At 47.5% G+C, this 21,722-nt stretch overlaps 1 protein-coding gene and 1 non-coding gene across 37 annotated transcripts in view; one reads left to right on the top strand and one right to left on the bottom strand.

Moving 5' to 3' along the window:
* Positions 1-21,722, top strand: part of CIT (citron rho-interacting serine/threonine kinase) — a 166,935-nt gene that overhangs the window by 138,600 nt on the left and 6,613 nt on the right. For 21 of the 36 annotated variants that reach the window (XM_081539829.1, XM_081539825.1, XM_081539819.1 and 18 more), the window contains 18 exons: positions 4,217-4,357; positions 4,782-4,889; positions 6,832-6,949; positions 7,182-7,346; positions 10,271-10,408; positions 11,274-11,454; positions 12,088-12,179; positions 12,668-12,772; positions 12,984-13,153; positions 14,338-14,418; positions 14,550-14,685; positions 16,228-16,367; positions 16,713-16,805; positions 18,306-18,414; positions 18,515-18,643; positions 19,100-19,180; positions 20,777-20,855; positions 21,276-21,455. In XM_081539829.1, coding sequence (XP_081395955.1) covers positions 4,217-4,357; positions 4,782-4,889; positions 6,832-6,949; positions 7,182-7,346; positions 10,271-10,408; positions 11,274-11,454; positions 12,088-12,179; positions 12,668-12,772; positions 12,984-13,153; positions 14,338-14,418; positions 14,550-14,685; positions 16,228-16,367; positions 16,713-16,805; positions 18,306-18,414; positions 18,515-18,643; positions 19,100-19,180; positions 20,777-20,855; positions 21,276-21,455 — 2,246 coding nt within the window. Of the gene's footprint in view, positions 1-4,216; positions 4,358-4,781; positions 4,890-6,786; positions 6,950-7,181; positions 7,347-10,270; positions 10,409-11,273; positions 11,455-12,087; positions 12,180-12,667; positions 12,773-12,983; positions 13,154-13,846; positions 13,892-14,337; positions 14,419-14,549; positions 14,686-16,227; positions 16,368-16,712; positions 16,806-18,305; positions 18,415-18,514; positions 18,644-19,099; positions 19,181-20,776; positions 20,856-21,275; positions 21,490-21,722 lie in introns of all 36 variants that reach the window. The other 15 variants (XM_081539816.1, XM_081539809.1, XM_081539833.1 and 12 more) reach the window with 4 other exon arrangements.
* Positions 10,744-10,815, bottom strand: TRNAC-GCA (transfer RNA cysteine (anticodon GCA)). The gene has a single exon. It is a non-coding gene; the product is annotated as a tRNA-Cys (tRNA).

The following is a 21,722-nucleotide window of genomic DNA, read 5'->3' as shown; positions in this document are numbered from 1 at the left end:
TCCAATTAATTCAGTGCAAAAAAAATGACACCCTGCTTTTGAGACATAAAACAAGAAGCTCAAATTGATCTCCTAAACCAGTCCAATCCTTACGTTAAATCCTGTACCTTTGAATAGAATTCTGAAAATCTCTGTTTAAATTGAGGACAACTCCCCCAACCAAAGCCCTGGTTTCGCTGAATCACTGATAATTTGGCTTCATTCATTAGAATTGACCTGTCAGGACAAATGCAACTTTATAAAGGTGTTTCATGAGAAGTTAGACTCAAGAGTGTTCTGTTTAAGCCACAATGAGCCTGACAGTTGAATCAACCAGGTTATCTGTTCTGGTGAGTTGAGGTTTTACTGTGTGCTTCCTGTAGCCCCTGAGGGGCTCTGCTGTTAGAAGTATTGTGACTATGCTATTAAGTTTGAAAAATGTGGTGCACATTTTGCAGGGGAGCATAAAATGTTTTCTAGAATGACTTAAAAATATAGTTGGGAAAGTTCTGGAGATGGATCCATCATGATGCACAACCATGTGACTCTACTTAATGCCACCAAACTGTAGGATTAAAAATGATTAAAGTGGGGACTTCCTGGCAGTCCAGTGGTTAAGACTCCATGCTCCCAGTGCAGAGGGTGTGGGTTCGATCCCTGGTTAGGGAACTAAGATCCTGCATGCTGTATGGTGCGGCCAAAAATAACACAAATGATTAACATGGTAAATTTTATGTATATTTTACCACAACAAAAAAGTTTTTAAATAAAATCAATATATTACGCACACATGGGTGGAAAGTTCACCAAAGGTGACTCTCAGAATATTATAATAGAAATTTTTAAATCGCTCTGATTGTCAAATAGAGAATGACAAAAGATAGAGACTGATGAAAGAATGGTCTTTTATCTGGAATGACTAGGCAGTGTCCCCACTTTGGACATACGTTGGAAACAGGAAGCACAGAAATAATCAGTGATCTCGCCTGTCCTCTTTTCCTTCCAAGGAAAGAGCGTTGGCCCCAACAACTCAGTGCTTTGGTCCAAGGTTACGTGGTGAGTCAGTGCCAAGACTAGGAATAGAAGGCTGGCATTCTGATTCAGTCCCCTGTTCTCACTTCCAAAACTACTGGGGAACATTTCCAGTTCCCCTGTCTGCACCTCACAGAGGGCTTTTTGAACACAGACATCTGGCTGCACTGGATTGGAGGCAGATCTCATTGACAGCCGAGAGCATTAGGCAACACAGTGATCTTGACCATTAAGGATGCGGCTGGCATCCTGGCTTGGGGTGGGCCCTGTGTCAGCAGGTGGTCAGGGGCTCAGCTTGCCTGTCTTGTCTATCAGGTACAGATTCCTGTAAACGGGGCCAGAATCAGAGTGTCACAGTTGGAGAGAATTTTTCTGTGTCATTTAGTGCAAATTCCTAGCACTTGAACCACCATTCCTTTTACCCTTTCCCTGGCAGACTTCACTCTGAGCTTTCTCTCAAATCTTTTCTCTTGGGCCCAAAGTGGCCTCCGAAACTTTTCTGACACTGCTGTCTACAGGCATGACTAGTCCCGACTTGGAAGTAATGCCAGAACTCCAAGTCCGTTTGCTAATCCTGTCAAATAATCCCCCTTCCGAGGTAGAGAATCCCTTCCCCAGCCCCCCTCACAGGCGGGCCTTGGGGCACCTGGGCCTCAAGACTTACAGTGACTCAAGATTGCCCAACTCATTTTTCTGGCAACTCTTAACTCTTGGAAAGTCCTTTCTGGTTTTAAACTAAAGCCTGTAACTTCCAACCATTGGTTCTATTATAGCAAAACATGTCCAACCAAAGTAGGAAGTTAATATTGATTAATGATCATATTACTTGATTAGTAATAAAAATAACTTTTCTTTTTTATTATTTTAAAAAATAACTCATGTTTAATTTAGCACATACCACCCTTCTCTTTTCTAACCGAAACATTTCAAGTCCCACCAAGATTGGGATGTTCTCTTGTGGTAGGTTTATCTTTCTGAACAGAGTTTCTGGAAGTCCTTGGGGTTTGAACAACACAAGAATAGTGGGCTGGCCCCACCACTGTCCTGGGCTCTTTGGGTGGCTTATCACACCACTGACACCCGTTGATCTGTTAGATCACCACTAGCCTTTCTACATGTTTTTGTTTTGTTTTTTTAAAAACATCTTTATTTATTCAAAGCTTTTTTTTTTTTTTTTAAATACCATCCTAGTAAACCTTCTCCGGTTGGTTTTGATCCATCCTCCCAGTTACCAGGGTTGCTTCATACTCTAGTTCTGTCGTCTAGTTCCTCTGTGCTTCCTCCCAGTTTCCTGTCACCATCATAAAATCGGTGGACAGATCTCATCACGTGGCTGGAGCCCTCCTTTCAGTCTAACACCAACCAGGAATAACCTCCATTTACTGCTCTCTGGGAAGCAGGTAAATGGTTTTGGAAAACATCTCATTTTTATTTACTTTATAATAAACATTTCATTTATTTACTTTCTAAGAGCACAAATGTCACTCTTACTTGTTTCTATTGTAGTAAATAAGCAGCCTGTTTCTTGGAAAGCTAATGGACAGTTGATGTGTTGATTCTAGAGAAATATTTTGGGCCTGGCTGTCACCAAACAGATTCTTGTCCCTAGTACTTGTTTCTCTGCTTCCTGCCTTAGTAATTAGTGTTGTCCTAAAATAGCAAAAGGGAACTAAAGAGGGTAATTTGCAGAAGTAATCATTTGTGCTACAGGGGACAGATAGCTCCCTGGAAGAGATTATCTTCGCTGTTTTCTCTCTTTTCTTTCTTTGTATTTTAGGATGTTCTGTGGTTTGATTCAGAAATTCTAGGTCATGCACCCAGGGCAGATGATTTTGAGTTAGTATCAGTACCTCTTGCTTTACAGAGGATGGATGGAGAGGGGCTGGTGGAGTAGGCTGGGGTAGGAAGGGCAGATGGAAAAGTGAGAGGGGCACACCTGGACTGGATTGAGAGAAGAAAGAAGGATGAAGGAGGCAGCGCTGAAATTCATCGAGCACCTGCTGTATGCTGGGCACTGGGCTCGATGTGTCACCCAGAGAAGGGGGTCATTACCCCCACTTGCAGAGGAAGAGACTGAGCGTCTGAGAGGCAGTGCGCTGCCCCTGGTCATAGGACTGATAAGAGTTAAAGTCAGGGGACTTCCCTGTTGGTCCAGTGGCTAAGACTCCATGCTCCCAATATCGGGCTCGAGTTTGATCCCTGGTCAGAGAACTAGATCCTACTTGCCACAACTAAGACCTGGCATAGCCAAATAAATATTTTTTTAAAAAGTCAGGATTTGAACCAGGGTCTGGAATGTTCTAAAGCCCAGGTTCTTTTCCATGACATCATGATGCCTCAGAATCAGCTGCCTCTCAAGAGGAAGGTCATTGAGGAGTAGGAATGGAAATGCAAACATCAGTGGAGGGAAGAGAAATATGGTGGTGAGGTTTCTGCAGATTCTGAGGTTGTCTGTAGCTCTTGGCCTGCTGGGGCAGAGAGCACTGAGGTTTGCCCTCGCCTGTTGGGAAAGCCCCATGGTGATGGTGAGCGGCTGTTTACCGCTTTCTGCCCTTCAGTCTGCAGACGGTCTAGGCCCCTGGGGAAGGGGGTGCTTGGGTCACCGCTAGTATGGTTAGACTGGACTCCAGGGGTTGGGTGAAACCAAGCAGTACCCTGTCAGGATAGCTGTTCTCTTTTGCTTTTTAGAAACAGAAGCACTTTAGGTAAGAGAGCCATAAAGCCAGTATCTTTATCGCCTGCCCTATTTTCTGGTTGACTTCCACTGTAGGAAAAAAGAATTGGAGAGAGAGTTCTCGCACAAAACTCTTTGCAGTATACTAAACAGAATTTTGTTTTCCACGGGTTTTACTGACACTCGTACTGACCCTGGGATCGTCCTCCTTCTCCTCATGGGCACAGCATCTCCTTCCACCGTGGCTGTTGGTGTGCCTGTTGGTCTCTCGCACCGATGCGGCGCCCTTTGAGTTAAAGGTGCTATGACTCCCATTTGTGTACGCCACATGGAGAATCACAAAGTGAGTTCTCTCAACAGTGGTTGAGATAACTGCTCATGCATCGCTGTGGAATATCAGACAATTGGTCGTCCTGGAATGAGCTGAAATTTTGGTGCCACACCTGAAATGAGTCTGAGCAGGGACAGTGAAGGAGCGTGTTGCATTCTGTGTGGTCTGAAGCTTCTCTCTCTGGTCTCTCCCCCCACCAGCAAGCCAAGTTACAGCAGCAGATGGACCTGCAGAAGAATCATATTTTCCGTCTGACTCAAGGGCTGCAAGAAGCTCTGGATCGGGCTGATCTGCTGAAGACAGAAAGGAGTGACCTGGAATATCAGCTGGAAAACATTCAGGTGAGAACCAGCACTGGGAGCTTACTGAAAAACTGTCTACAGAGGCAAAGCGCGATGGTTCAAAGCCACCTGGCCAGATGAGCAGTCTCTTTGTGTTGTGTATTTTCACCAATATTTTATCACGAAAACTTTTCAAATGTTAAGAGAAGCTGGGAAATTTCTATCATGACCACCCTCTAGATTCTTCTACTCACCATTTGCTATTTTTGCTTTTTCAAGTATCTTTGTACTTGAGTCTGTCTTTGTTGGGTAGGGGATGGTGGGCAGTAAGATCAGGACTAAGTAAATAACAATTGGCTCAGTGTGGCTTGTGTTGAATTTTTCATTTGTTAGTGTCGTAATGACTTATTTCTTATTAAAGTATCAAATTTAAAAATATACTTCTTTCGGCATCTGAGGTGCTTTTTGTTTTCATAAACCTTAGGTTCTCTATTCTCATGAGAAGGTGAAAATGGAAGGCACTATTTCCCAACAAACCAAACTCATCGATTTTCTGCAAGCCAAAATGGACCAGCCCGCCAAAAAGAAAAAGGTGGGTCAGAGGGTTTGAAAAGCAGGGAGTGGACAGTTTTGCTCAATCATGATGATTCCGTGAAGGTCACTGGGGTAGATAATCCTAGGAACATCGGAGAAAACAAAATGCACAATTTCTTTGTTTGGGGTTGAAAAAAGAGGCTTTGAGATCATCAGAATGGCTCTTTAAGAGAGGCAGTCACTCTGGAATCTGTGACACACTATGCTATGTTCATGGCCTTTACAATTGTGCTGCCTTCCTCTGTGAAGGAGTGAGATTTTTTTCCCAAGCAGCTGGGGAGGAGGAAGCAGAGAGGAAGGCCTAATGTTCAGGTTGGCATCCCAGATTCCAGAGGGGGTTCTCTGCTTGTGTGTAAGGGACTCTAGAGAGATTAGAGGTCACTTGCGTGCCATTCTAGGACTTCCCAGGTGGTGCTAGTGGTAAAGAACCCGCCTGCCAGTGTAAGTAGATGTAAGAGAAGCGGGTTTGATCCCTGGGTTGGGAAGATCCCCTGGAGGAGGGCACAGCAATCCACTCCAGGATTCTTGCCTGGAGAATCCCACGGACAGAGGAGCCTGGCGGGCTGTAGTCCACTGGGTCGCACAGAGTCGGACACGACTGAAGAGACTGACCACGCACACACATGGGATTCTAGACAGACAGGGGTTCTTAGGTCACAGGGATGGGATTCCAGAGGTATTAATAGGTCATCTCTATGGGGCCTGAGAAGGAATCTCAGGTCATGCACAAGGGACTCCAGAAAAACTAGACATCATCTGCTCAGTCCCTTTGATTGGGTCAGTAGGAAACTGGGGCCCAGAGCTCTGCTATGACCTGCCCAAAGTGTCGGACTGGATGGCTGTCCCCTCCACGGGGTGCTGCGCCATCCCTCCCTTTAAAACGGTAACAATTTAAAACAATAACAATTTAAAACAATGGCCAGGAGACACAGATGGACAGGCTGATAGATACACACGGGAAGATCTTTAATAAGCCCAAAGCATGCTTCCCTGAACCACTGCAGCGTTCACGGTACTTTTGGCCAGGTGTTCTCAGTTCAAGAAGGTCTCTAAGGAGCTGGAAACTTCCCGAGGCACTCAGATGTCAGCATAGCACTGGTGGTGGTATAGGAAGGCCTCTGACGACCGGCTACTGGGGGATGGGCTGAAGGGGGTCTTAGGATCCGGATGTTCTCCTTCCGGAGAACAGAGTAGCAGCAGGAGAGGACAGCAGTGGTGGCTGTGGGCGAGGACTCCCCGTGTGCTGTGTGGCTGTGCCTGTATGTGCTGATGATGTGGAATCTTTATTTGAGCAGTGGACTGTTATCTGATTATGTCACTTGATGTAGTCAGGGTATTCCCATGTGTTTTTTGGTTGTTAATTTTGTTTTCAGTCTCATTATCCTATGTTTCACTTTTTTCTCCCATGTACAATACATATTCCATTTGCATTTTTTTTCTTGGCATAAGCCCCTTGTGTTGACATCATTTTAGTATCTTTTTTTTTTTTTTTTTTAAAGCAACCCCTCATCTCTGTGTCTTATAACTAAGCATCATGAGACAAATTCAAGGCAAGATTTCTGAACCATCTCTCCTGATTCCATCCTCCACTTCCATTTTTTTTGAGGGTAAAGTCTCAGGAAATGGCTCTCCTTGGGATTGCTAAAGGAAGAGGTGGTGGCAATTCAAGCATCTTTAACCCTCTCGGTGAAAACTTCCGCACCCCCATTTTTTTCCAGCCAGCTGGGAGGGGCTGTGGCTCAGTCCCCCCACCCCTTCATGCCATTTTTACTAAACCGCTTGCAGTGAGTATGCGCCTGGCTCCCATGGTCTGCTCGTCCCGAGGCAGAGTCCCTGTGGTTCGTTCCCGGTGCCAGTTTCCAGGAGTTAGGAGATATCTCTGTTTCCATTGCTAGGGTTTATTTAGTCGACGGAAAGAGGACCCTGCTTTGCCCACACAGGTTCCTCTGCAGTACAATGAGCTGAAGGTGGCTCTGGAGAAGGAGAAAGCTCGCTGCGCGGAGCTCGAGGAAGCCCTGCAGAAGACCCGCATTGAGCTCCGCTCCGCCCGGGAGGAAGGTAGGGGCGCTCTGGACAGCGAGGGCGGTGCACCAGGCCGAGGGCCCATGTCAAGCAGATGAGAGGAGACTAGCCCAGCCCGGTGGTGACGGCACCCTCGGCGTGGCCCCTACGGCACCCCGGGTGTCCTTGTGGTCTTGGGCCTTTGAGAGCCAGCCCCTGGGCAGTCCACTTGGTTGGGGCTTCTCGGGGACCCCACTAACCTAAAGGCGCTGGACTGGTCTCTCCCCAGCTGCCCACCGGAAAGCCGCGGATCACCCACACCCATCTACGCCGGCCACCGCCAGGCAGCAGATCGCCATGTCCGCCATTGTGCGGTCACCCGAGCACCAGCCCAGCGCCCTGAGCCTGCTCGCCCCGCCGTCTAGTCGCAGGAAGGAGTCTTCCACTCCAGAGGGTACGTTTTCAAGGGGCCACTGGACGTGCATTCACATTTTTTTTTTAAATGGACTGAGAAATGCAGACCTAGGGTGAAAATGACAAGTGATAATATGGAGGGCTAAAGAATAAGCAGTGAGCCTTCTCCCTACCCCAGTTCCCTTACCCAGAGTCAACCATTGTATTCTTCCAGCCATAGCTCATGAACTAACTGCATGTCTGTATTATTTAGGTGTCATAGAATCATATTTAAGGGATATGAGAAAATAATAGTCCTCTTTGCTTTCATAAGTATCAGCCCACAGTGCTTTACACTGCAGAATATCTTTCTTCTTTAATTAAAACGTCTTCTTAGCAGGTTTCATATTAACCCATATGGATTGACCCCATCTTTTTAGAGGGCTGAGTGGTATTCCATGGTGGGGGGTTTGTAATTCACCTGTTAATCCAGACCCCAGTTGACAAGCATTTAGGATATTTCCAGTTCCTTGTTTCCATACACACCCTGCAATGAACATTCTGCACAGCTATGGGTGCTGTGACTTTTGGATAAGTTATTGGGAAATGAATCATTGGGTTACAGGTTTTGTGTATTCTGAAGGTTGGTTGTGCCAGTTTATACCAGTGGTGTGAGGAGTTTTCTTTGTGGTTTCAAATATACTCTATTTACCTAGAGATGGGATGGACTTTAAAAAAAGCCAAGGAAGTTGGTTTGGCAAGTCACAGGGAGAGCAGAGTAGCTGTGGTTTAATATCAGGGCATCACTGTCAACCCACTTCAGCTGCCAGTCTCGATGGAATTTTGTCGTCATTTCTTTCTTCTTTAGTAATGATGTCATCTCGTTTCCCATGTTTACATAACACCTTGAATCAAAGAGCTTCACTCTTAAGTCATCAAAGTGGTGCTGTTAACACAGAGGAAAATCATTTTGGCCCCTGTGTTCTTCCATGAGGTTGCACAGAGCGGCTCCCCGAGTAGTCTATAACATTCCAAGCATCTCCTTTGTGTGCATGGCATGTTCAGAGTGCATTTATGTTATTTATTCCTCACAACTTTTCTGTTAAAGGAAGAAGACAATGTCGTTCGGAGAATCCAATTTGGATTCAGAAATTTGGATCCTGAGCTTTTCTGTTTAAAGCTGCCTTTACCTAGTTAGGTCACTATTGAGAAAGGAGCCTTCTAAACAGAAAAAAATCAATCTTGTTAGTTTTAACTGATTGGAATTTAAATGCAAGAATCAGTTCTTTGAGGCTTAAAACTTGGATTTTTTAAAAAAGATGTTATTCATGGAAGAACTGGGCACGAAAGGGGACTTCTTCAGTCAGTCTATGTATTTAATAGTCAGAAAGTCTGTATTTCAGAATAGTAATTTTTTTTTTACTATAGTATAAACATACTTGAATTCTCATCAGTTACAAGGATGCAAATTTCATGTTTTACATTAATATTTAATGCAAAACCATGGTTGGTACATCTGGAACTTACTTCGGTTCATTTGCTGTATTTGTTTACTCACACTTTGGTTATGAAAATATTATAACATATTATTGGTCTTGTATTGAACAGAAATTCTCTATGAAATAATCTGAAGCAAGAAGCTAAAATGAAGTCTTTAAAATTATTTAAATATGTTCAAGAATGGTGATTTTTAAATTGGATTCTGGAAAGCTCTCCATGCTCTCATCTGGAAAACATACCTTTCACAACTAAAATATTTACAAACAACTGACTTAGAAGCATATGTTTCTTTATGCTCACAAACAGCTATTGCATCGTATTAACCATCTCCTACTGGGAATGTGTTTTTAAATAAAACCTAATTCCTAATAACCAGATAATGGCGATCTTAATTTGATTCATATAAATCTAGACAAATCTGTTAGTGTTAAAATAGTTTCACAATCTGTCACTAAGATGCTCTAAATTTTTTTAACAGCTTTATTGAGATATAATTCACATACCATACAATCCGTTTGTTTGAAATGTATAATTCAGTGATTTTTTTTTTTAAAGTAAGTTCACAAGGTTGTGTAATCATCACATTCTAATTTTTAAAACATTTTTGGTCCCTCTACTCGACCACCAAAAAAAACTCCCTAAACTCATTGGCAGTTACTTGCCATTTCCCCCTTCACGGAACCTCTGACAGCCACCAGTCTGCTTTCTGTTTCCATGGATTTGCTGTCCCGGACATTTCCCATAAAGGAAGCATCTTGTATAACTTTCTGTGTCTGGCTTCTTCTGTGGAGCATAATGTTTTTCCAGTTCATCCATCTTGTAGCATTTATTAGTTCTTCGCTTTTTTTTTTATGGCAGAATAACATTCTGTTGTGTGATTATCACATCTTGTTTATGTATTCATCAGTTGATGGACATTTGGGTTGTTTCCCTTTATGGCTATTATAAATAATACTGCCGTGAACATCTGTGCACAAATTTTGTGGCTACATATGCTTTCAGTTCTCTTGTGTATGGACCTAGGAGTAGAACTGCTGGGTCATCTGGTAATTCTGGACTCCACAGTAGCTGCACCATTTGCTCTTCCACCAGCAGTGTATGAGGACTTTCATTTCTCCACATCTTCATCAACACCCATTTCCCATATTTTTGAGTCTAGATAATCCAGTGACCGTGAACTAACATCTCACTGTGGTGTTCACTTGGGTTTCCCTGATGAAGAATGATGTCAAGCATCTTTTCCTGTGCATCTTGGCCATTTATTTATCTTCTTCAGAGAGACATCTGTTCACATCCTTTGCCCACTTTTTAACTGGGTTGTCTTTTTATTATTGCATCATAAGAGTTCTTTCTACATCCTATCTACAGGCTCCTTGCCAGAGAGATGATTTGCAAATGTTTCTCCCATCCTGTGGGTGTCTTTTCACTTTCTGGATGGTATTATTTTGCAGCACTCTGATTTTTTAAAATAAAATTTCCCTCCAGAATTCAGCCGGCGTCTTAAGGAGCGCATGCACCACAACATCCCTCACCGGTTCAACGTGGGACTGAACATGCGAGCCACGAAGTGCGCGGTGTGTCTGGATACCGTGCACTTCGGACGCCAGGCATCCAAGTGTCTCGGTAAGAGTAGCCACTGTGCATTTGTGGTGGGGCGCCTGTGCAGCTCCACTTAAAGTTCTCTCCAACAGTGTTTTTTTTTTTTCTTATTTAAACATTCCTCATCATATAGTCACTCAGTCATGTCCGACTCTTTGCAACCCCATGGACTATACAGTCCATGGAATTCTCTAGGCCAGAATACTGGAGTGGGTAGCCTTGCCCTTCTCCAGGAGGATATTCCCAGCCCAGGGATCGAACCCAGGTCTCCTGCATTGCAGGCGGATTCTTTACCAGCTGAACCACAAGGGAAGCCCAAGAATACTGGAGTGGGTAGCCTATCCCTTCTCCAGGGGATCTTCCCAACCCAGGAATCGAACCTGGGTCTCCTGCTTTGCAGGCAGATTCTTTACCAACTGAGCTATCAGGGAAGCCCATCATATAGTGCATTCATTTTCACGTTTAGTCTCAGGTGGAGGACACTGTTTTCCCCATGTTCAAGGAGGGAATTTATCTATATTTTCAGCCCATGTCTCCAATTGGCTGTGCAAAATGCCTTGGGCTTTGTGAACTTCCAGCCTCCTTTCCCTCAGGCTGGTCTCTCCTTGCCTTTAGGCTGTGTCCTGGCTTCAAGGGAGTTGTGCAGATGTGTCCAAAGGACATGAAGATGTGTCCTTTGCACACCTGTCTGTGGCAGCCTGGGAGAAGCCAGGAAGACTGGATTGAGAGAGCTTGGCTGTCTCTGTAGGGGCCTGGCTCCTGGGAAGGCTTAGGGATGCCCTGGGTGGCAGGGCCAGGCAGGGTGGGGGTTGGGGGTTGGCTGGCGGAGGCAGGGAATGGTCCACCATCAATCGGGTGTGTTTTCAGGTTGTTCACTGCTTTTCCCTAGAATGTCAGGTCATGTGCCATCCCAAGTGCTCCACGTGCTTGCCAGCTACCTGTGGCCTGCCAGCCGAATATGCCACACACTTCACCGAGGCCTTCTGCCGTGACAAAATGAACTCCCCGGGTCTCCAGTCCAAGGAACCCAGCAGCAGCTTGCACCTGGAAGGCTGGATGAAGGTGCCCAGGTATTGCTGCAGGGAGGTTTGGCTTGGCAGGGGGTGGGGAAGTAGTGGCTGGTGAAGGGTGGCAGGATGTGCTGGTCCGGAAAAGGCCACTTTGGGGTAAAGGATTGTTTTGAGCTAAAGGCACTTAGAAAACAGTGGGTGCAAGAGGGACACTCCTACCTCCCCTATTTCTCCTGGAAACTAGGATATAAAACTCCCATGTCAAAGCTGCTCTTCCTGCAGCAGGAGGCAAGGAGCATTCTTATCTTCAGATCAGGGGCAAAGCCGGTGGGGAGAAACCTATGCGCACAGACCGTGTTACTTTTCCACAGTTAACTGCTCTTCGTTTGACTTAGGATATAAGCACTTGGACCCATCTGCTCTGGGGGCTTTATTTGCTTGTGGAGACTCCCACGTACACACAAAATTAAACATGTGTGTGCTTCTCTCCTGTTCACGTGTCTTATATCAGTTGAATTCATGGCCAGCCCCACAAGCCAGAGGGTAAAAAGAAGCTTTCCCTCCCCACCCCGGCATGTCATTCCTGTTGTTTTCCAGGGAAGCATCTTTACTGGGATTCCCTCTCCTCCCCACTCTTGCTCCCGCCTGATTGTTCCAAGTTCAAACAGTTCTTTCTCACGTCTGTCTTCCCAGGAATAACAAGCGAGGACAGCAAGGCTGGGACAGGAAGTACATAGTCTTGGAGGGCTCCAAAGTCCTCATTTATGACAACGAAGCCAGAGAAGGTAAATTAATGAGTCGGGGAATCTCGTTGCACGCGGTTGGCCCAGGTCTCCCAGTCTTGGCGTGAAGGCTCTGTTTTCCGGACTGCGTTGCAAGCCTTCTACGAATTTTCCATTTTTGAAAATTAAAACCCAAATGACTCCGCTAAAGGTTATTGGTACGATACTCACGTCTATAGGTCTCCCCTCTGAAGACCCTGCAGGGTGCTGCCCTGAAGATTCCACCTGCTAATACACCTTCCGAGAACTTCTGCCTCAGCCAACTAACCCCTAAATCTGCATCGTCATCCGAAATTTGACTGTGCTCTTCATCTGACACACTTTACTTTTGTTTTTATCTTCCCCCTCCGCCTTCTCCGCACATCTCCTCCCTCCTCTGTTCTCGTGCGCCCCTCTCCACGCATACTCCGTCTCTCTCGCTTCCTCTCGTCTCCCCTTGTTCTTGTTCCTGTTCTTTTGTTTTTCTTTCTGCCCTTCCTCTTTGCACCAAGCTGGACAGAGGCCGGTGGAAGAATTTGAGCTGTGCCTTCCCGACGGGGACGTGTCTATTCATGGCGCCGTTGGTGCTTCTGAACTTGCAAACACAGCCAAAGCAGGTGAGGGGCGGCAGTCCCCCGCCCCCGGGAGGTGGGCTGGGCTGCAGCCTTCAGCGCGGGTGGGAGGGGGACCTGTGCAGGATCAGCCTGCAAAGGAGGCTCCCCGTCCCCCACCTCCACTTCTGCTAAGTAACTGGGACTTGGGTGGCTTGGCCCTCCCTCCTGGTGGGGTGGGCGAACTCCACCCTGTGCTCTCTGCCCAATCTCCTAGATGTCCCCTATGTCCTGAAGATGGAGTCTCACCCCCATACCACCTGCTGGCCCGGGAGGACCCTTTACCTGCTGGCTCCCAGCTTTCCCGACAAGCAGCGCTGGGTCACCGCCTTAGAGTCAGTTGTGGCAGGTGGGAGAGTGTCTAGGGAAAAGGCAGAAGCCGATGCTGTGAGTATGCATGCGGGCCAGAGCTTGTGTTTGTAGAGGGGGCTGACTGGGTGGGGGTCCCCTCGGCCTCCCCCTCTGAAGGGTGATGGGATTCTGTGCCCCTAGAGATCCAGGCTCCCAGGTGGGGTCTGGCCTCACAGGTCCCCCCACCTGAACCCTCTAGAATGGGGGAGTTGGCACCATTAGCCAGTTCTTCAGGGCATACTAGGTCTCAGTTCTGGCAGCACAGCTGCAAATTACTTACAAGGAAATGCTCTCTCTCCTTTACCCTGATGCGTTTACATGGTTCAAAGGCTTGTGTTACAAGCAGCACAAAGGGCTGCCAAAAGCCATGTCTTTTTCAGGAAGCTTTTTCATAACCTGCTCAATTGCTTTTACGTGATCTACTCTTCCGAAGGCAGGTCTGAAATCCTACTTCTCCTGAAGACGTTAAGAGACGTGAGTGGGCCTTGATTGGCATCACTCTTCCTGGAACATTCCAGGATACAAACAGTGCTCATCACGCACTGGCATTTCCACCACCAAAGACCCAACAGCTCTTTTCAAACACTTAGCTCCTAATAAACACTTTAAGTGTTAGCAGTCGGAAGTCCTTAGCCACCAGCCTCCCTCTCACGAGAAAGTCCTGTGTTGATGACCCATCTCCCACGTGTGAGCCTTTAACTGAACGCCCCATCCATGTGTGTACAATAGGGCCGTGACTGTACCTCCTACGAGCCTCTGCCCGCGTGGGCTCAGGTAAAGAGACTCAGGAGCGGGTTGGTTCGCCGCTGACACTGGGCTTTGCACTTGTGCCGCCGCCTGGAGGGGAAGGACCGTCCACATGGCTTATTAACCCTTTGCAGTGACACCCTTCAGCTTTGGCTTGTTTTGTGTGACAGAATCTATGTCTCCTGTGCTCATTTAGTTCTGCATCTAAACCAAGGTATGGCCCCAGTGCTAATTAACCACCACCCAGAGACACCAATAACATTCAGGTCCTGCCTTTTGAGCGCAGATCAAAGTAGGGGGCAAGTCAGAAGCAGGTCTGTGCTTCTGAGTGTCTGCAGGAGTAACTTGCCCTTCTCCCTGGCATTAAACTTTCCTCTGTTCTTGCCTTTGTCTCTCTGGACAGTCCAATCACAAACAGTTCAGCCTCACTGTGGCCTCCTTTTTTCTTTCTCTTCTCTTTCACATGTAAAAAGAAACTGCTTGGAAACTCACTGCTGAAACTGGAAGGTGATGACCGTTTGGACATGAACTGCACGCTGCCCTTTAGCGACCAGGTGACGATGATTTTTTAGGGCAACGTCTGCCGGGATCTGGCCATAGCCGCACATGGTTACAGGACCGTGTCAAGGGGTGGTAATGGGGACATGGCCCCGCTCACGCTCTTCCCGGGCTTGCGCCCTGGCAGGTGGTGCTGGTGGGCACCGAGGAAGGGCTGTACGCGCTGAATGTCTTGAAGAACTCCCTCACTCACGTCCCAGGAATCGGAGCAGTCTTCCAGATTTACATCATCAAGGACCTGGAGAAGCTCCTCATGATCGCAGGTGGGAGGCCAAGGACACGGCACTTTGCCTTCACTTGTAAGGGAAACGATTTGAAACCCACATGTCATGTTTGTCAAATTCTGGGGCAGGCTGGAGCAGGAGCAGCTCTTCCCTCTGGGTCCCTGAAGGGGCCCGAGCCCCTGTGCTCTGGGAGCCTGCCCGCCCTGCTGTGTGCATCGCCCATTCTCCCTGGTCTCAGACCCTTCCTTTGGATGCAGCACTCACTAACAGTTCGACACATATTTATTTCTCTCTTCCTACACACACACACACACACACACACACACACACACACACACTTTCTCACTTATTCTGAACCACGTGAAAGTCAGCTGCAGCTCTGACTCCAGATTCTTCAGCCAGTCAGCTAAGAACAAGGGCATTCTCTTACATATCCAGGGCAGAAAGGCTTTATTCTCCCCTCTTTATTGGTAGTTTTTTTTTTTTTTTAAAGGAAAACAATAATGCATTGGCTCCATATTCAAAACATTCACGGTCGAATCTTAGCTTGGGCTTGGCCGGCTGGATCCATGTGCTCAGGAACTAGCTTCCTTGATCTCTCGGTGCTTTCCCTCTGTTGGCTTGTTTCTCGCTTGCTTTCCTTTCTTTCTCCCCTCTTCCATCTTGACATTTTCCCTGGGTGCAGTTTTAGGTTCAGAGCAGAAGGTAGAATCCCTGTATACTTATGCCATCACACACGCACGGCCTCCTCCATCATCAGCACCCAAGTGGGACATGCAGTCAGTGACTGCACTGACACGTCACTGTCACCCCAAGTCCATAGTTAACATTCGGGTTCACTCCTATACATTCTGTTGGTTTGGACGAATGTGTAACAAATCTATCTGCCACTATAACATCATACAGAATTGTTTCACATGGTACAGTTTTTTAATTTCCGGGAATTTAATTGTTGCTACTCCTGTTTTCTCATGTACTGTCTATCCATAGTTGGCTTTTACCTGTGGCTCCAAAAATGTCCCTTATTTTTCTCCCGGCTCGTGATCCAGTCCAGGACCATGCACTTAATTCACTCAGCTCGCTCTCTCGTCTCCTCTAACTATATATAGATATATAGATATATATATATAAAATCGTGTCACAGCACCCAGTTAAAACTATTTCTTTTTTCTTTTCTTTTGTCACATGGCATGTGGGATCTCAGTTCCCTGACCAGGGAGTGAACCTTTGTCTCTGCAGTCGTCGTGCGGAGTCCTAACCACTGGACTGCCACGGAACTCCCATGTCCACTGTTCTATATTATAAAAGTCCCCTGTCTCCCAACACAAATGTTCTTAACTTTGGTGGGGAACATGTTTGAATGTTCAGTTCACATTCTCTGATTTTTTGTCTGCAGAATTTTTGTTTCTTCCCACAGTCTTGACTGAGAGGCTAGATGTTTTCCTTTTAGATCTAAGACTTGGACCTAAACTGTGTTAACGGGGATTTGTGGAAATTAATGCATCTGTGTGGCCTGGAGTAGCTTTTACTCAAGTTAGAATGAGACCTACCACTGTGCTCTGCTGTCCCCTGTCCCCTCAGGAGAGGAGCGTGCCCTGTGTCTCGTGGATGTGAAGAAGGTGAAGCAGTCCCTCGCGCAGTCTCACCTCCCCGCCCAGCCGGACATCTCACCCAACATCTTTGAAGCAGTCAAGGGCTGCCACTTGTTTGCTGCTGGCAAGGTAAGTGGTCCTCTGGGCCCCAGCTGGCGACTCTTCTGGGAGTTGTTGTGGCTCCTCTGCTTAACAATTTGACCTTGAAAACCCCGTCCTTAAACTGGGTTAAATTTCTGTTGCTTCTTTTCTACACAACTGGTAGTGGTACCATTGGCATCACATGAGCAGAGCCAGAGTTGCTCCTAAAACCCCAGCGGTGCCCAGCACGGCCCCTCCCCATGGGGGACAACCTGATCTTGTACCCATGGTGGCAGCTTGAGAGACCCTGCTCCTAAGCAGCTTTGCCATGAAGCTGGTACCCTCACTGGGGACACTCTTCTTTTCCCACCCTCCACCCCAACTGCTTTTCAGATTGAGAGCGGGCTCTGCATCTGTGCAGCCATGCCCAGCAAAGTTGTCATTCTCCGCTACAACGAAAACCTCAGCAAGTACTGCATTCGGAAAGTAAGTCCTGGGCCTCGCTGGGCCTGCTTTCCTGGTGAGCTGGTGGGAAGGTGCCTGTGTCTGTCCCCTTCATCCTGGGTGACCTCCTTAGAGAGGGAACAAGAGGGTGCCCTGCTCCCTAGAGGATGCTCCAGAGTGGCCATCGGTTTTCTCCCTGCCTTTCCTCCTCCCAGGTGTGAGCGGCTTCTCCAGCCAGCCCTGCAAATTTAGCTTTTTGTGAAGGGAGAGAGGAAGGTGGCTGATAGAGGAGACTCCTCTTTTGAAACAGCAGAAAATAGGAAGCTCTGAGGAGCAAGCAGCCCTGGAGGCCCCTACCAGAATCTTTCTCAGATCATAGAAGTTTCTAATAATAACCTTTAGAAAAGCCAGTGCTGGCTGTGTTTTGATACCCATTGCGGGAGCTGGTTCTCCGTGGAGCAGAGTGTGTTGTGATGTTGCCTGGGGTGCAGACAGGCATCTGCTGGATTACTACCTTTGCTTTCCTTCCCAAGAAGGCCTTCTCTTGTTCCTAGACAGGAATGTTCCACCTGTCATGAGCCTGATGTATTGCAGGTGCTTTTATGGTTGGTCTCAAAAGTAGGAGGAGGGATGAATATATAAGGGTCACTACCTGTTAAAGAAACTGTCTTATCTGGAGTTGGCTGTTGTTAGTGTTTCAGTTGAGCACCTGTTCTGAACAGATTGAGCTGGCTGTTTCACACACTTTTCACAACAGTTGTGAGAAGCAGGAATGGCCAGCCCCACTTCTCAGGTAAGATGATTGAGGCTGGCCAAAATCCTAGGTTACAAAGTTGAGACCAAAACTGAAGTCTGACTTTCCCTACCGTCTCACGACATTTCCCCTGCTGTGTAGTTTCCTCATACTTAGTCAGTGATCAGTAAATATTTAATGGTGAGGATAATGCTGATTAAAGTTTGCACTGTTAGCTTCAGGAAGATTCTCAGAAATCATTGTTTATTTATAATTCCTGGCCACCATTTGGAGTAAACATAACTAGGTTTTTTGTAGCCCTTCCTTAGGATTGGCCCATAAACAAGTGGAAGTAATTAGGAAGCAGTTAATTCAGACGATGAGAACAGCAATGATGATAGTAATCAAATACATAATGGCAGATTCAAGATAGAAACTGAGAAGCTTCGAAAAGGAAGGAAACTAAAACCACTTCCTCCAGCAACCACCGATGGTGTATTCTTCCAGGCTTTTCCTTCTGATTAGAATGCTGTATTTTTAAAGCTCTCTTTGAACGCTACCCCTTTTCCTTAAAATGGTGTTTGACTTTTTCGGTTGCAATTTGACCTTTTTAGTCTGTGGTTGTAAAGAACCCAAAGGTAGTAAAGGGGACCATGGGTCCTTATGAGGAACGTGAAGGGACTTGCTTGGTGTCAAGACCACAGGGAAAGTTGGGTGGTGAACCCCGCATGGCCTGGTTGGAGAGCAGGGGCTGCTCCAGGTCAACGTTCACATCCTCCTCTCTGCTGCCCCCCGCATCCCCGTCTTAGGAGATCGAGACCTCGGAGCCCTGCAGCTGTATCCACTTCACCAACTACAGTATCCTCATCGGAACCAATAAATTCTATGAAATCGACATGAAGCAGTACACGCTAGAGGGTAGGGCCCCGGTGCACCCCCTGCCGGCGTGTTTCTGGCCCTGCCACCATCTTGGGCTCCTCCTTGGTCCTGAGGCCCCGCGTCTCGCCTGCCTTTACAGAATTCCTGGATAAGAACGACCATTCCTTGGCGCCTGCCGTGTTTGCCTCCTCTTCCAACAGTTTCCCCGTGTCCATCATGCAGGTGAACGGTGCGGGGCAGCGGGAGGAGTTCCTGCTCTGTTTCCACGGTGAGTCCACTGGTGGCTGATGAGGGTGCTCAGGGCACCCACAGCCCCAAACAGGGGCCTCGAGGCCGGGCAGGGGTGCTGCTGTTGGAGTACAGGGGACACTGGTCTTGCTCCACCAGCGCCCTTGGGGTACCCCCACCAGGCTCTAGCCAGGTCCATTCATAGTCTCTTCAAGACCGGTCCGCTCTGTCCTCCTTTGTCCCTCACTCCTCTCTTTCCCCTTTCCTCTCCCTAAATCTCTGGGTCTGTTTCTCCCCGTCCTTCCCCTGACTCTTCCTCTCTTCTTAGAACCCTCTTCTTTAGTAAATCCCAAGAAATGTGGCTCAGCAGACAGAGCTCTAAGGTTTTTCATGACCCAGGTCCCCTGGGCTGGATTCCTCACTCTTCTGTCAGTGTGTGTCTTTGATACTCCCTGTCTTTGGCCATGCTCAAGCCCTGGACTCTGCCTCCTTCCAGAATTCGGGGTGTTCGTGGATTCTTATGGAAGACGCAGCCGCACAGATGATCTCAAGTGGAGTCGCTTACCTCTGGCCTTTGGTAGGTGAGGCAAGGTGTGGGGCTCAGTACTTGGTGCCAGTACTTGGTGTCCCTGGTAGGAACTGCTGGTGGAATTCCTTTCAGCTTATGCACTGTGCTTGGGGGCTCCCTTAGACACGAGGCGCCACATGTAGCATCTCCCATATAAGTGTCCAGGGCAGAGATCCTGGGGCGTGATACATAAACCAAACCCACTAGCCTCTCATGACAGAAAGGAGATCATTCCTTGTGAGTGTGTTTAAATCTTGTCACCAGGCTGCATAGCGTCTCACGACACAGCTGATCACCTGTCAATTTAACCAGTTCTAAACAGGCTCAAGTGTGAACAACGCTGTGATGAACTTACGGTATTTGCACACTGGTGAAGTAATATCCCCAGCTCAGAAATTCTAAAAGTAGAGCTGCTGTGTCAAGGGAAAACACACATGCATGATATATGACTGTGTGAATGTTCTGAAATACTGTTATGGCTGAAATACCCTTTAAGGCTATTTCATTTGTCTGTTGCTCCATAACATGTTCCAAAACCTAGTGACTCAGAACAACTGCTTATTATTGCCTGACACTCTGGGGCTTGACTGGACAGCTTTGCTTCATGTGGTATCAACAGAGGCACCGGGACATCCAGCAAGTCCAAAATGGCTTCACAGAGTGGCCGTCAATTAGAGCTGGCTGTCGGGTGGGAGCTTAGCAGGGGCCAGTGGCTGGAGGCCTCACCCTCCGCACCAGGGCTGCCTCTACGAGTGCAAAAGCAGAGGCACCCAGGCCTTCTTGCTTCCACCCCATCCTGCCAGCTTAGCTGGGATTCCAGGCAGAAAGAGTCCACGGGGGCCTGAATAGTAGGATGCGTGACTAATACTGAAATAACAGTTCAGCACAAGGAATAACAGTGATAATCTCTTTCCCTTTAAGGCCAAAACCAGCTCACATTATATCCTAGAGTTTGACACTGTGATAGAGAAATATACAGTATTAGGACCAGAAATTCTTGATTGTCTATGACCCCATTTTTTATTCAACTTTTTGGAGAATCTATCCATTTAAGCAGTTTTAAAAGGTTACAATGAAAGTCTCGCCCATGTTACTCATCTCCCAAATTTCTCCATCCCCACTCCCCTAAGGGGAAAAAAAACTTAGTCTGCGTTTCTTAGCCTTCCAGCCTTCCTTATGCAAACACAGGCACATACAAATTTATTCTCATCCCTCTCCCTTTTTAAAAAACCAGTGTGGCAGCGCAGCTGACACGGTATCTGAACCTTGCTGTACGTGCTACACTGTGCACCTCGGGTGTTTTCCACGTCAGCATGCAGAGAGAGCTGCTTCGTGCATTCTCACGGCTCTGCAGACTTCCATAGTTGCGCCATGATTTATATAACTGATCCCGCATGATGTTCCCTGAGTGGGCTCCCAGCGTCTGCCCCAATAGCAGTGGCAGGGGATAAACTTAAACATGCCTCATTATGCAGGCACGTGGGTGCATGTGTAGGATACACTGAGGTGGCACTGCTGGGTCCAAGGTTGCACTGCAGCCAGGTTTTGATTTTCTGTCTTTTAACCCTTCCTTGCCCCGTGCTCTTCCTCCGTGGTGGCCCACAGCCTACAGAGAACCCTATCTGTTTGTGACTCACTTCAACTCACTCGAAGTAATTGAGATCCAGGCCCGCTCCTCTCTGGGGTAAGAACTGGGTTTCCTTGGTGGCTCAGTGGTAAAGAACTCCCTGCCAATGCAGGAAACATGGGTTTGATCCTTGGGTCGGGAAGATCCCCTGGAGAAGGGATAGGATACCCAGTCTGTCCTGGTGGGCTTCCCTGGTGTCTCAGATGGTAAAGAATCTGCCTGCAATGCGGGAGACCTGGGTTTGATCCCTGAGTTGGGAAGATTCCCCTGGAGGAGGGCATGGCAATCCACTCTGTTCTTGCCTGGATGGACAGAGGAGCCTGGTGGGCTATATAGTCCATGGGGTCGCAGAGTTGGACATGACTTAGCAACTAAGTAACTGTGAAAAGTTCAGCGGCTGGGTGTCAGAGCGGGTCCTGAGCGGGTCCTAACAGTGGAGATAACCAGCTGTGCAAACTCTCATCTGGAACTCTACAGGACCCCCGCCCGAGCATATTTGGAAATCCCCAACCCACGCTACCTGGGCCCTGCAATCTCCTCAGGAGCCATCTACCTGGCATCCTCATACCAGGATAAGTTAAGGGTCATTTGCTGCAAAGGAAACCTGGTGAAGGAGACCGGCACTGACCACCACCGTGGCCCGTCCACCTCCCGCAGGTAACGTGCCTTCTCCTCTTCCTCATCACAGAGGGTAAAGCAGAAGGAAATCTTGCTAAACTGGTTGACAGTTTCCCAGTCTTCAAGCTCAAGCCACTTATTTCTTTGAAACCAACAGAATTTTTTAGTACCCCCTTGGAAAAGGTGAAAGGAAATGTCTGGCCTTTTCTCTGGTGGCTGTTTCCCGTGGCTGTGTTTGTAATGCATTCATTGCTTTAGCTGATAGCATGCTGCACTCACTGGGCTTGCTGAGGGAGACCGAGTGTG

The sequence above is a fragment of the Giraffa tippelskirchi genome, chromosome 11 (assembly GCF_054371585.1).
Source record: "Giraffa tippelskirchi isolate mGirTip1 chromosome 11, T2T-mGirTip1v1.2.pri, whole genome shotgun sequence".
NCBI classification, from domain to species: domain Eukaryota; kingdom Metazoa; phylum Chordata; class Mammalia; order Artiodactyla; family Giraffidae; genus Giraffa; species Giraffa tippelskirchi.
The sequence above is the reverse complement of the archived record's forward strand: the minus strand, read 5'-3'. Positions and strand labels throughout refer to the sequence as shown.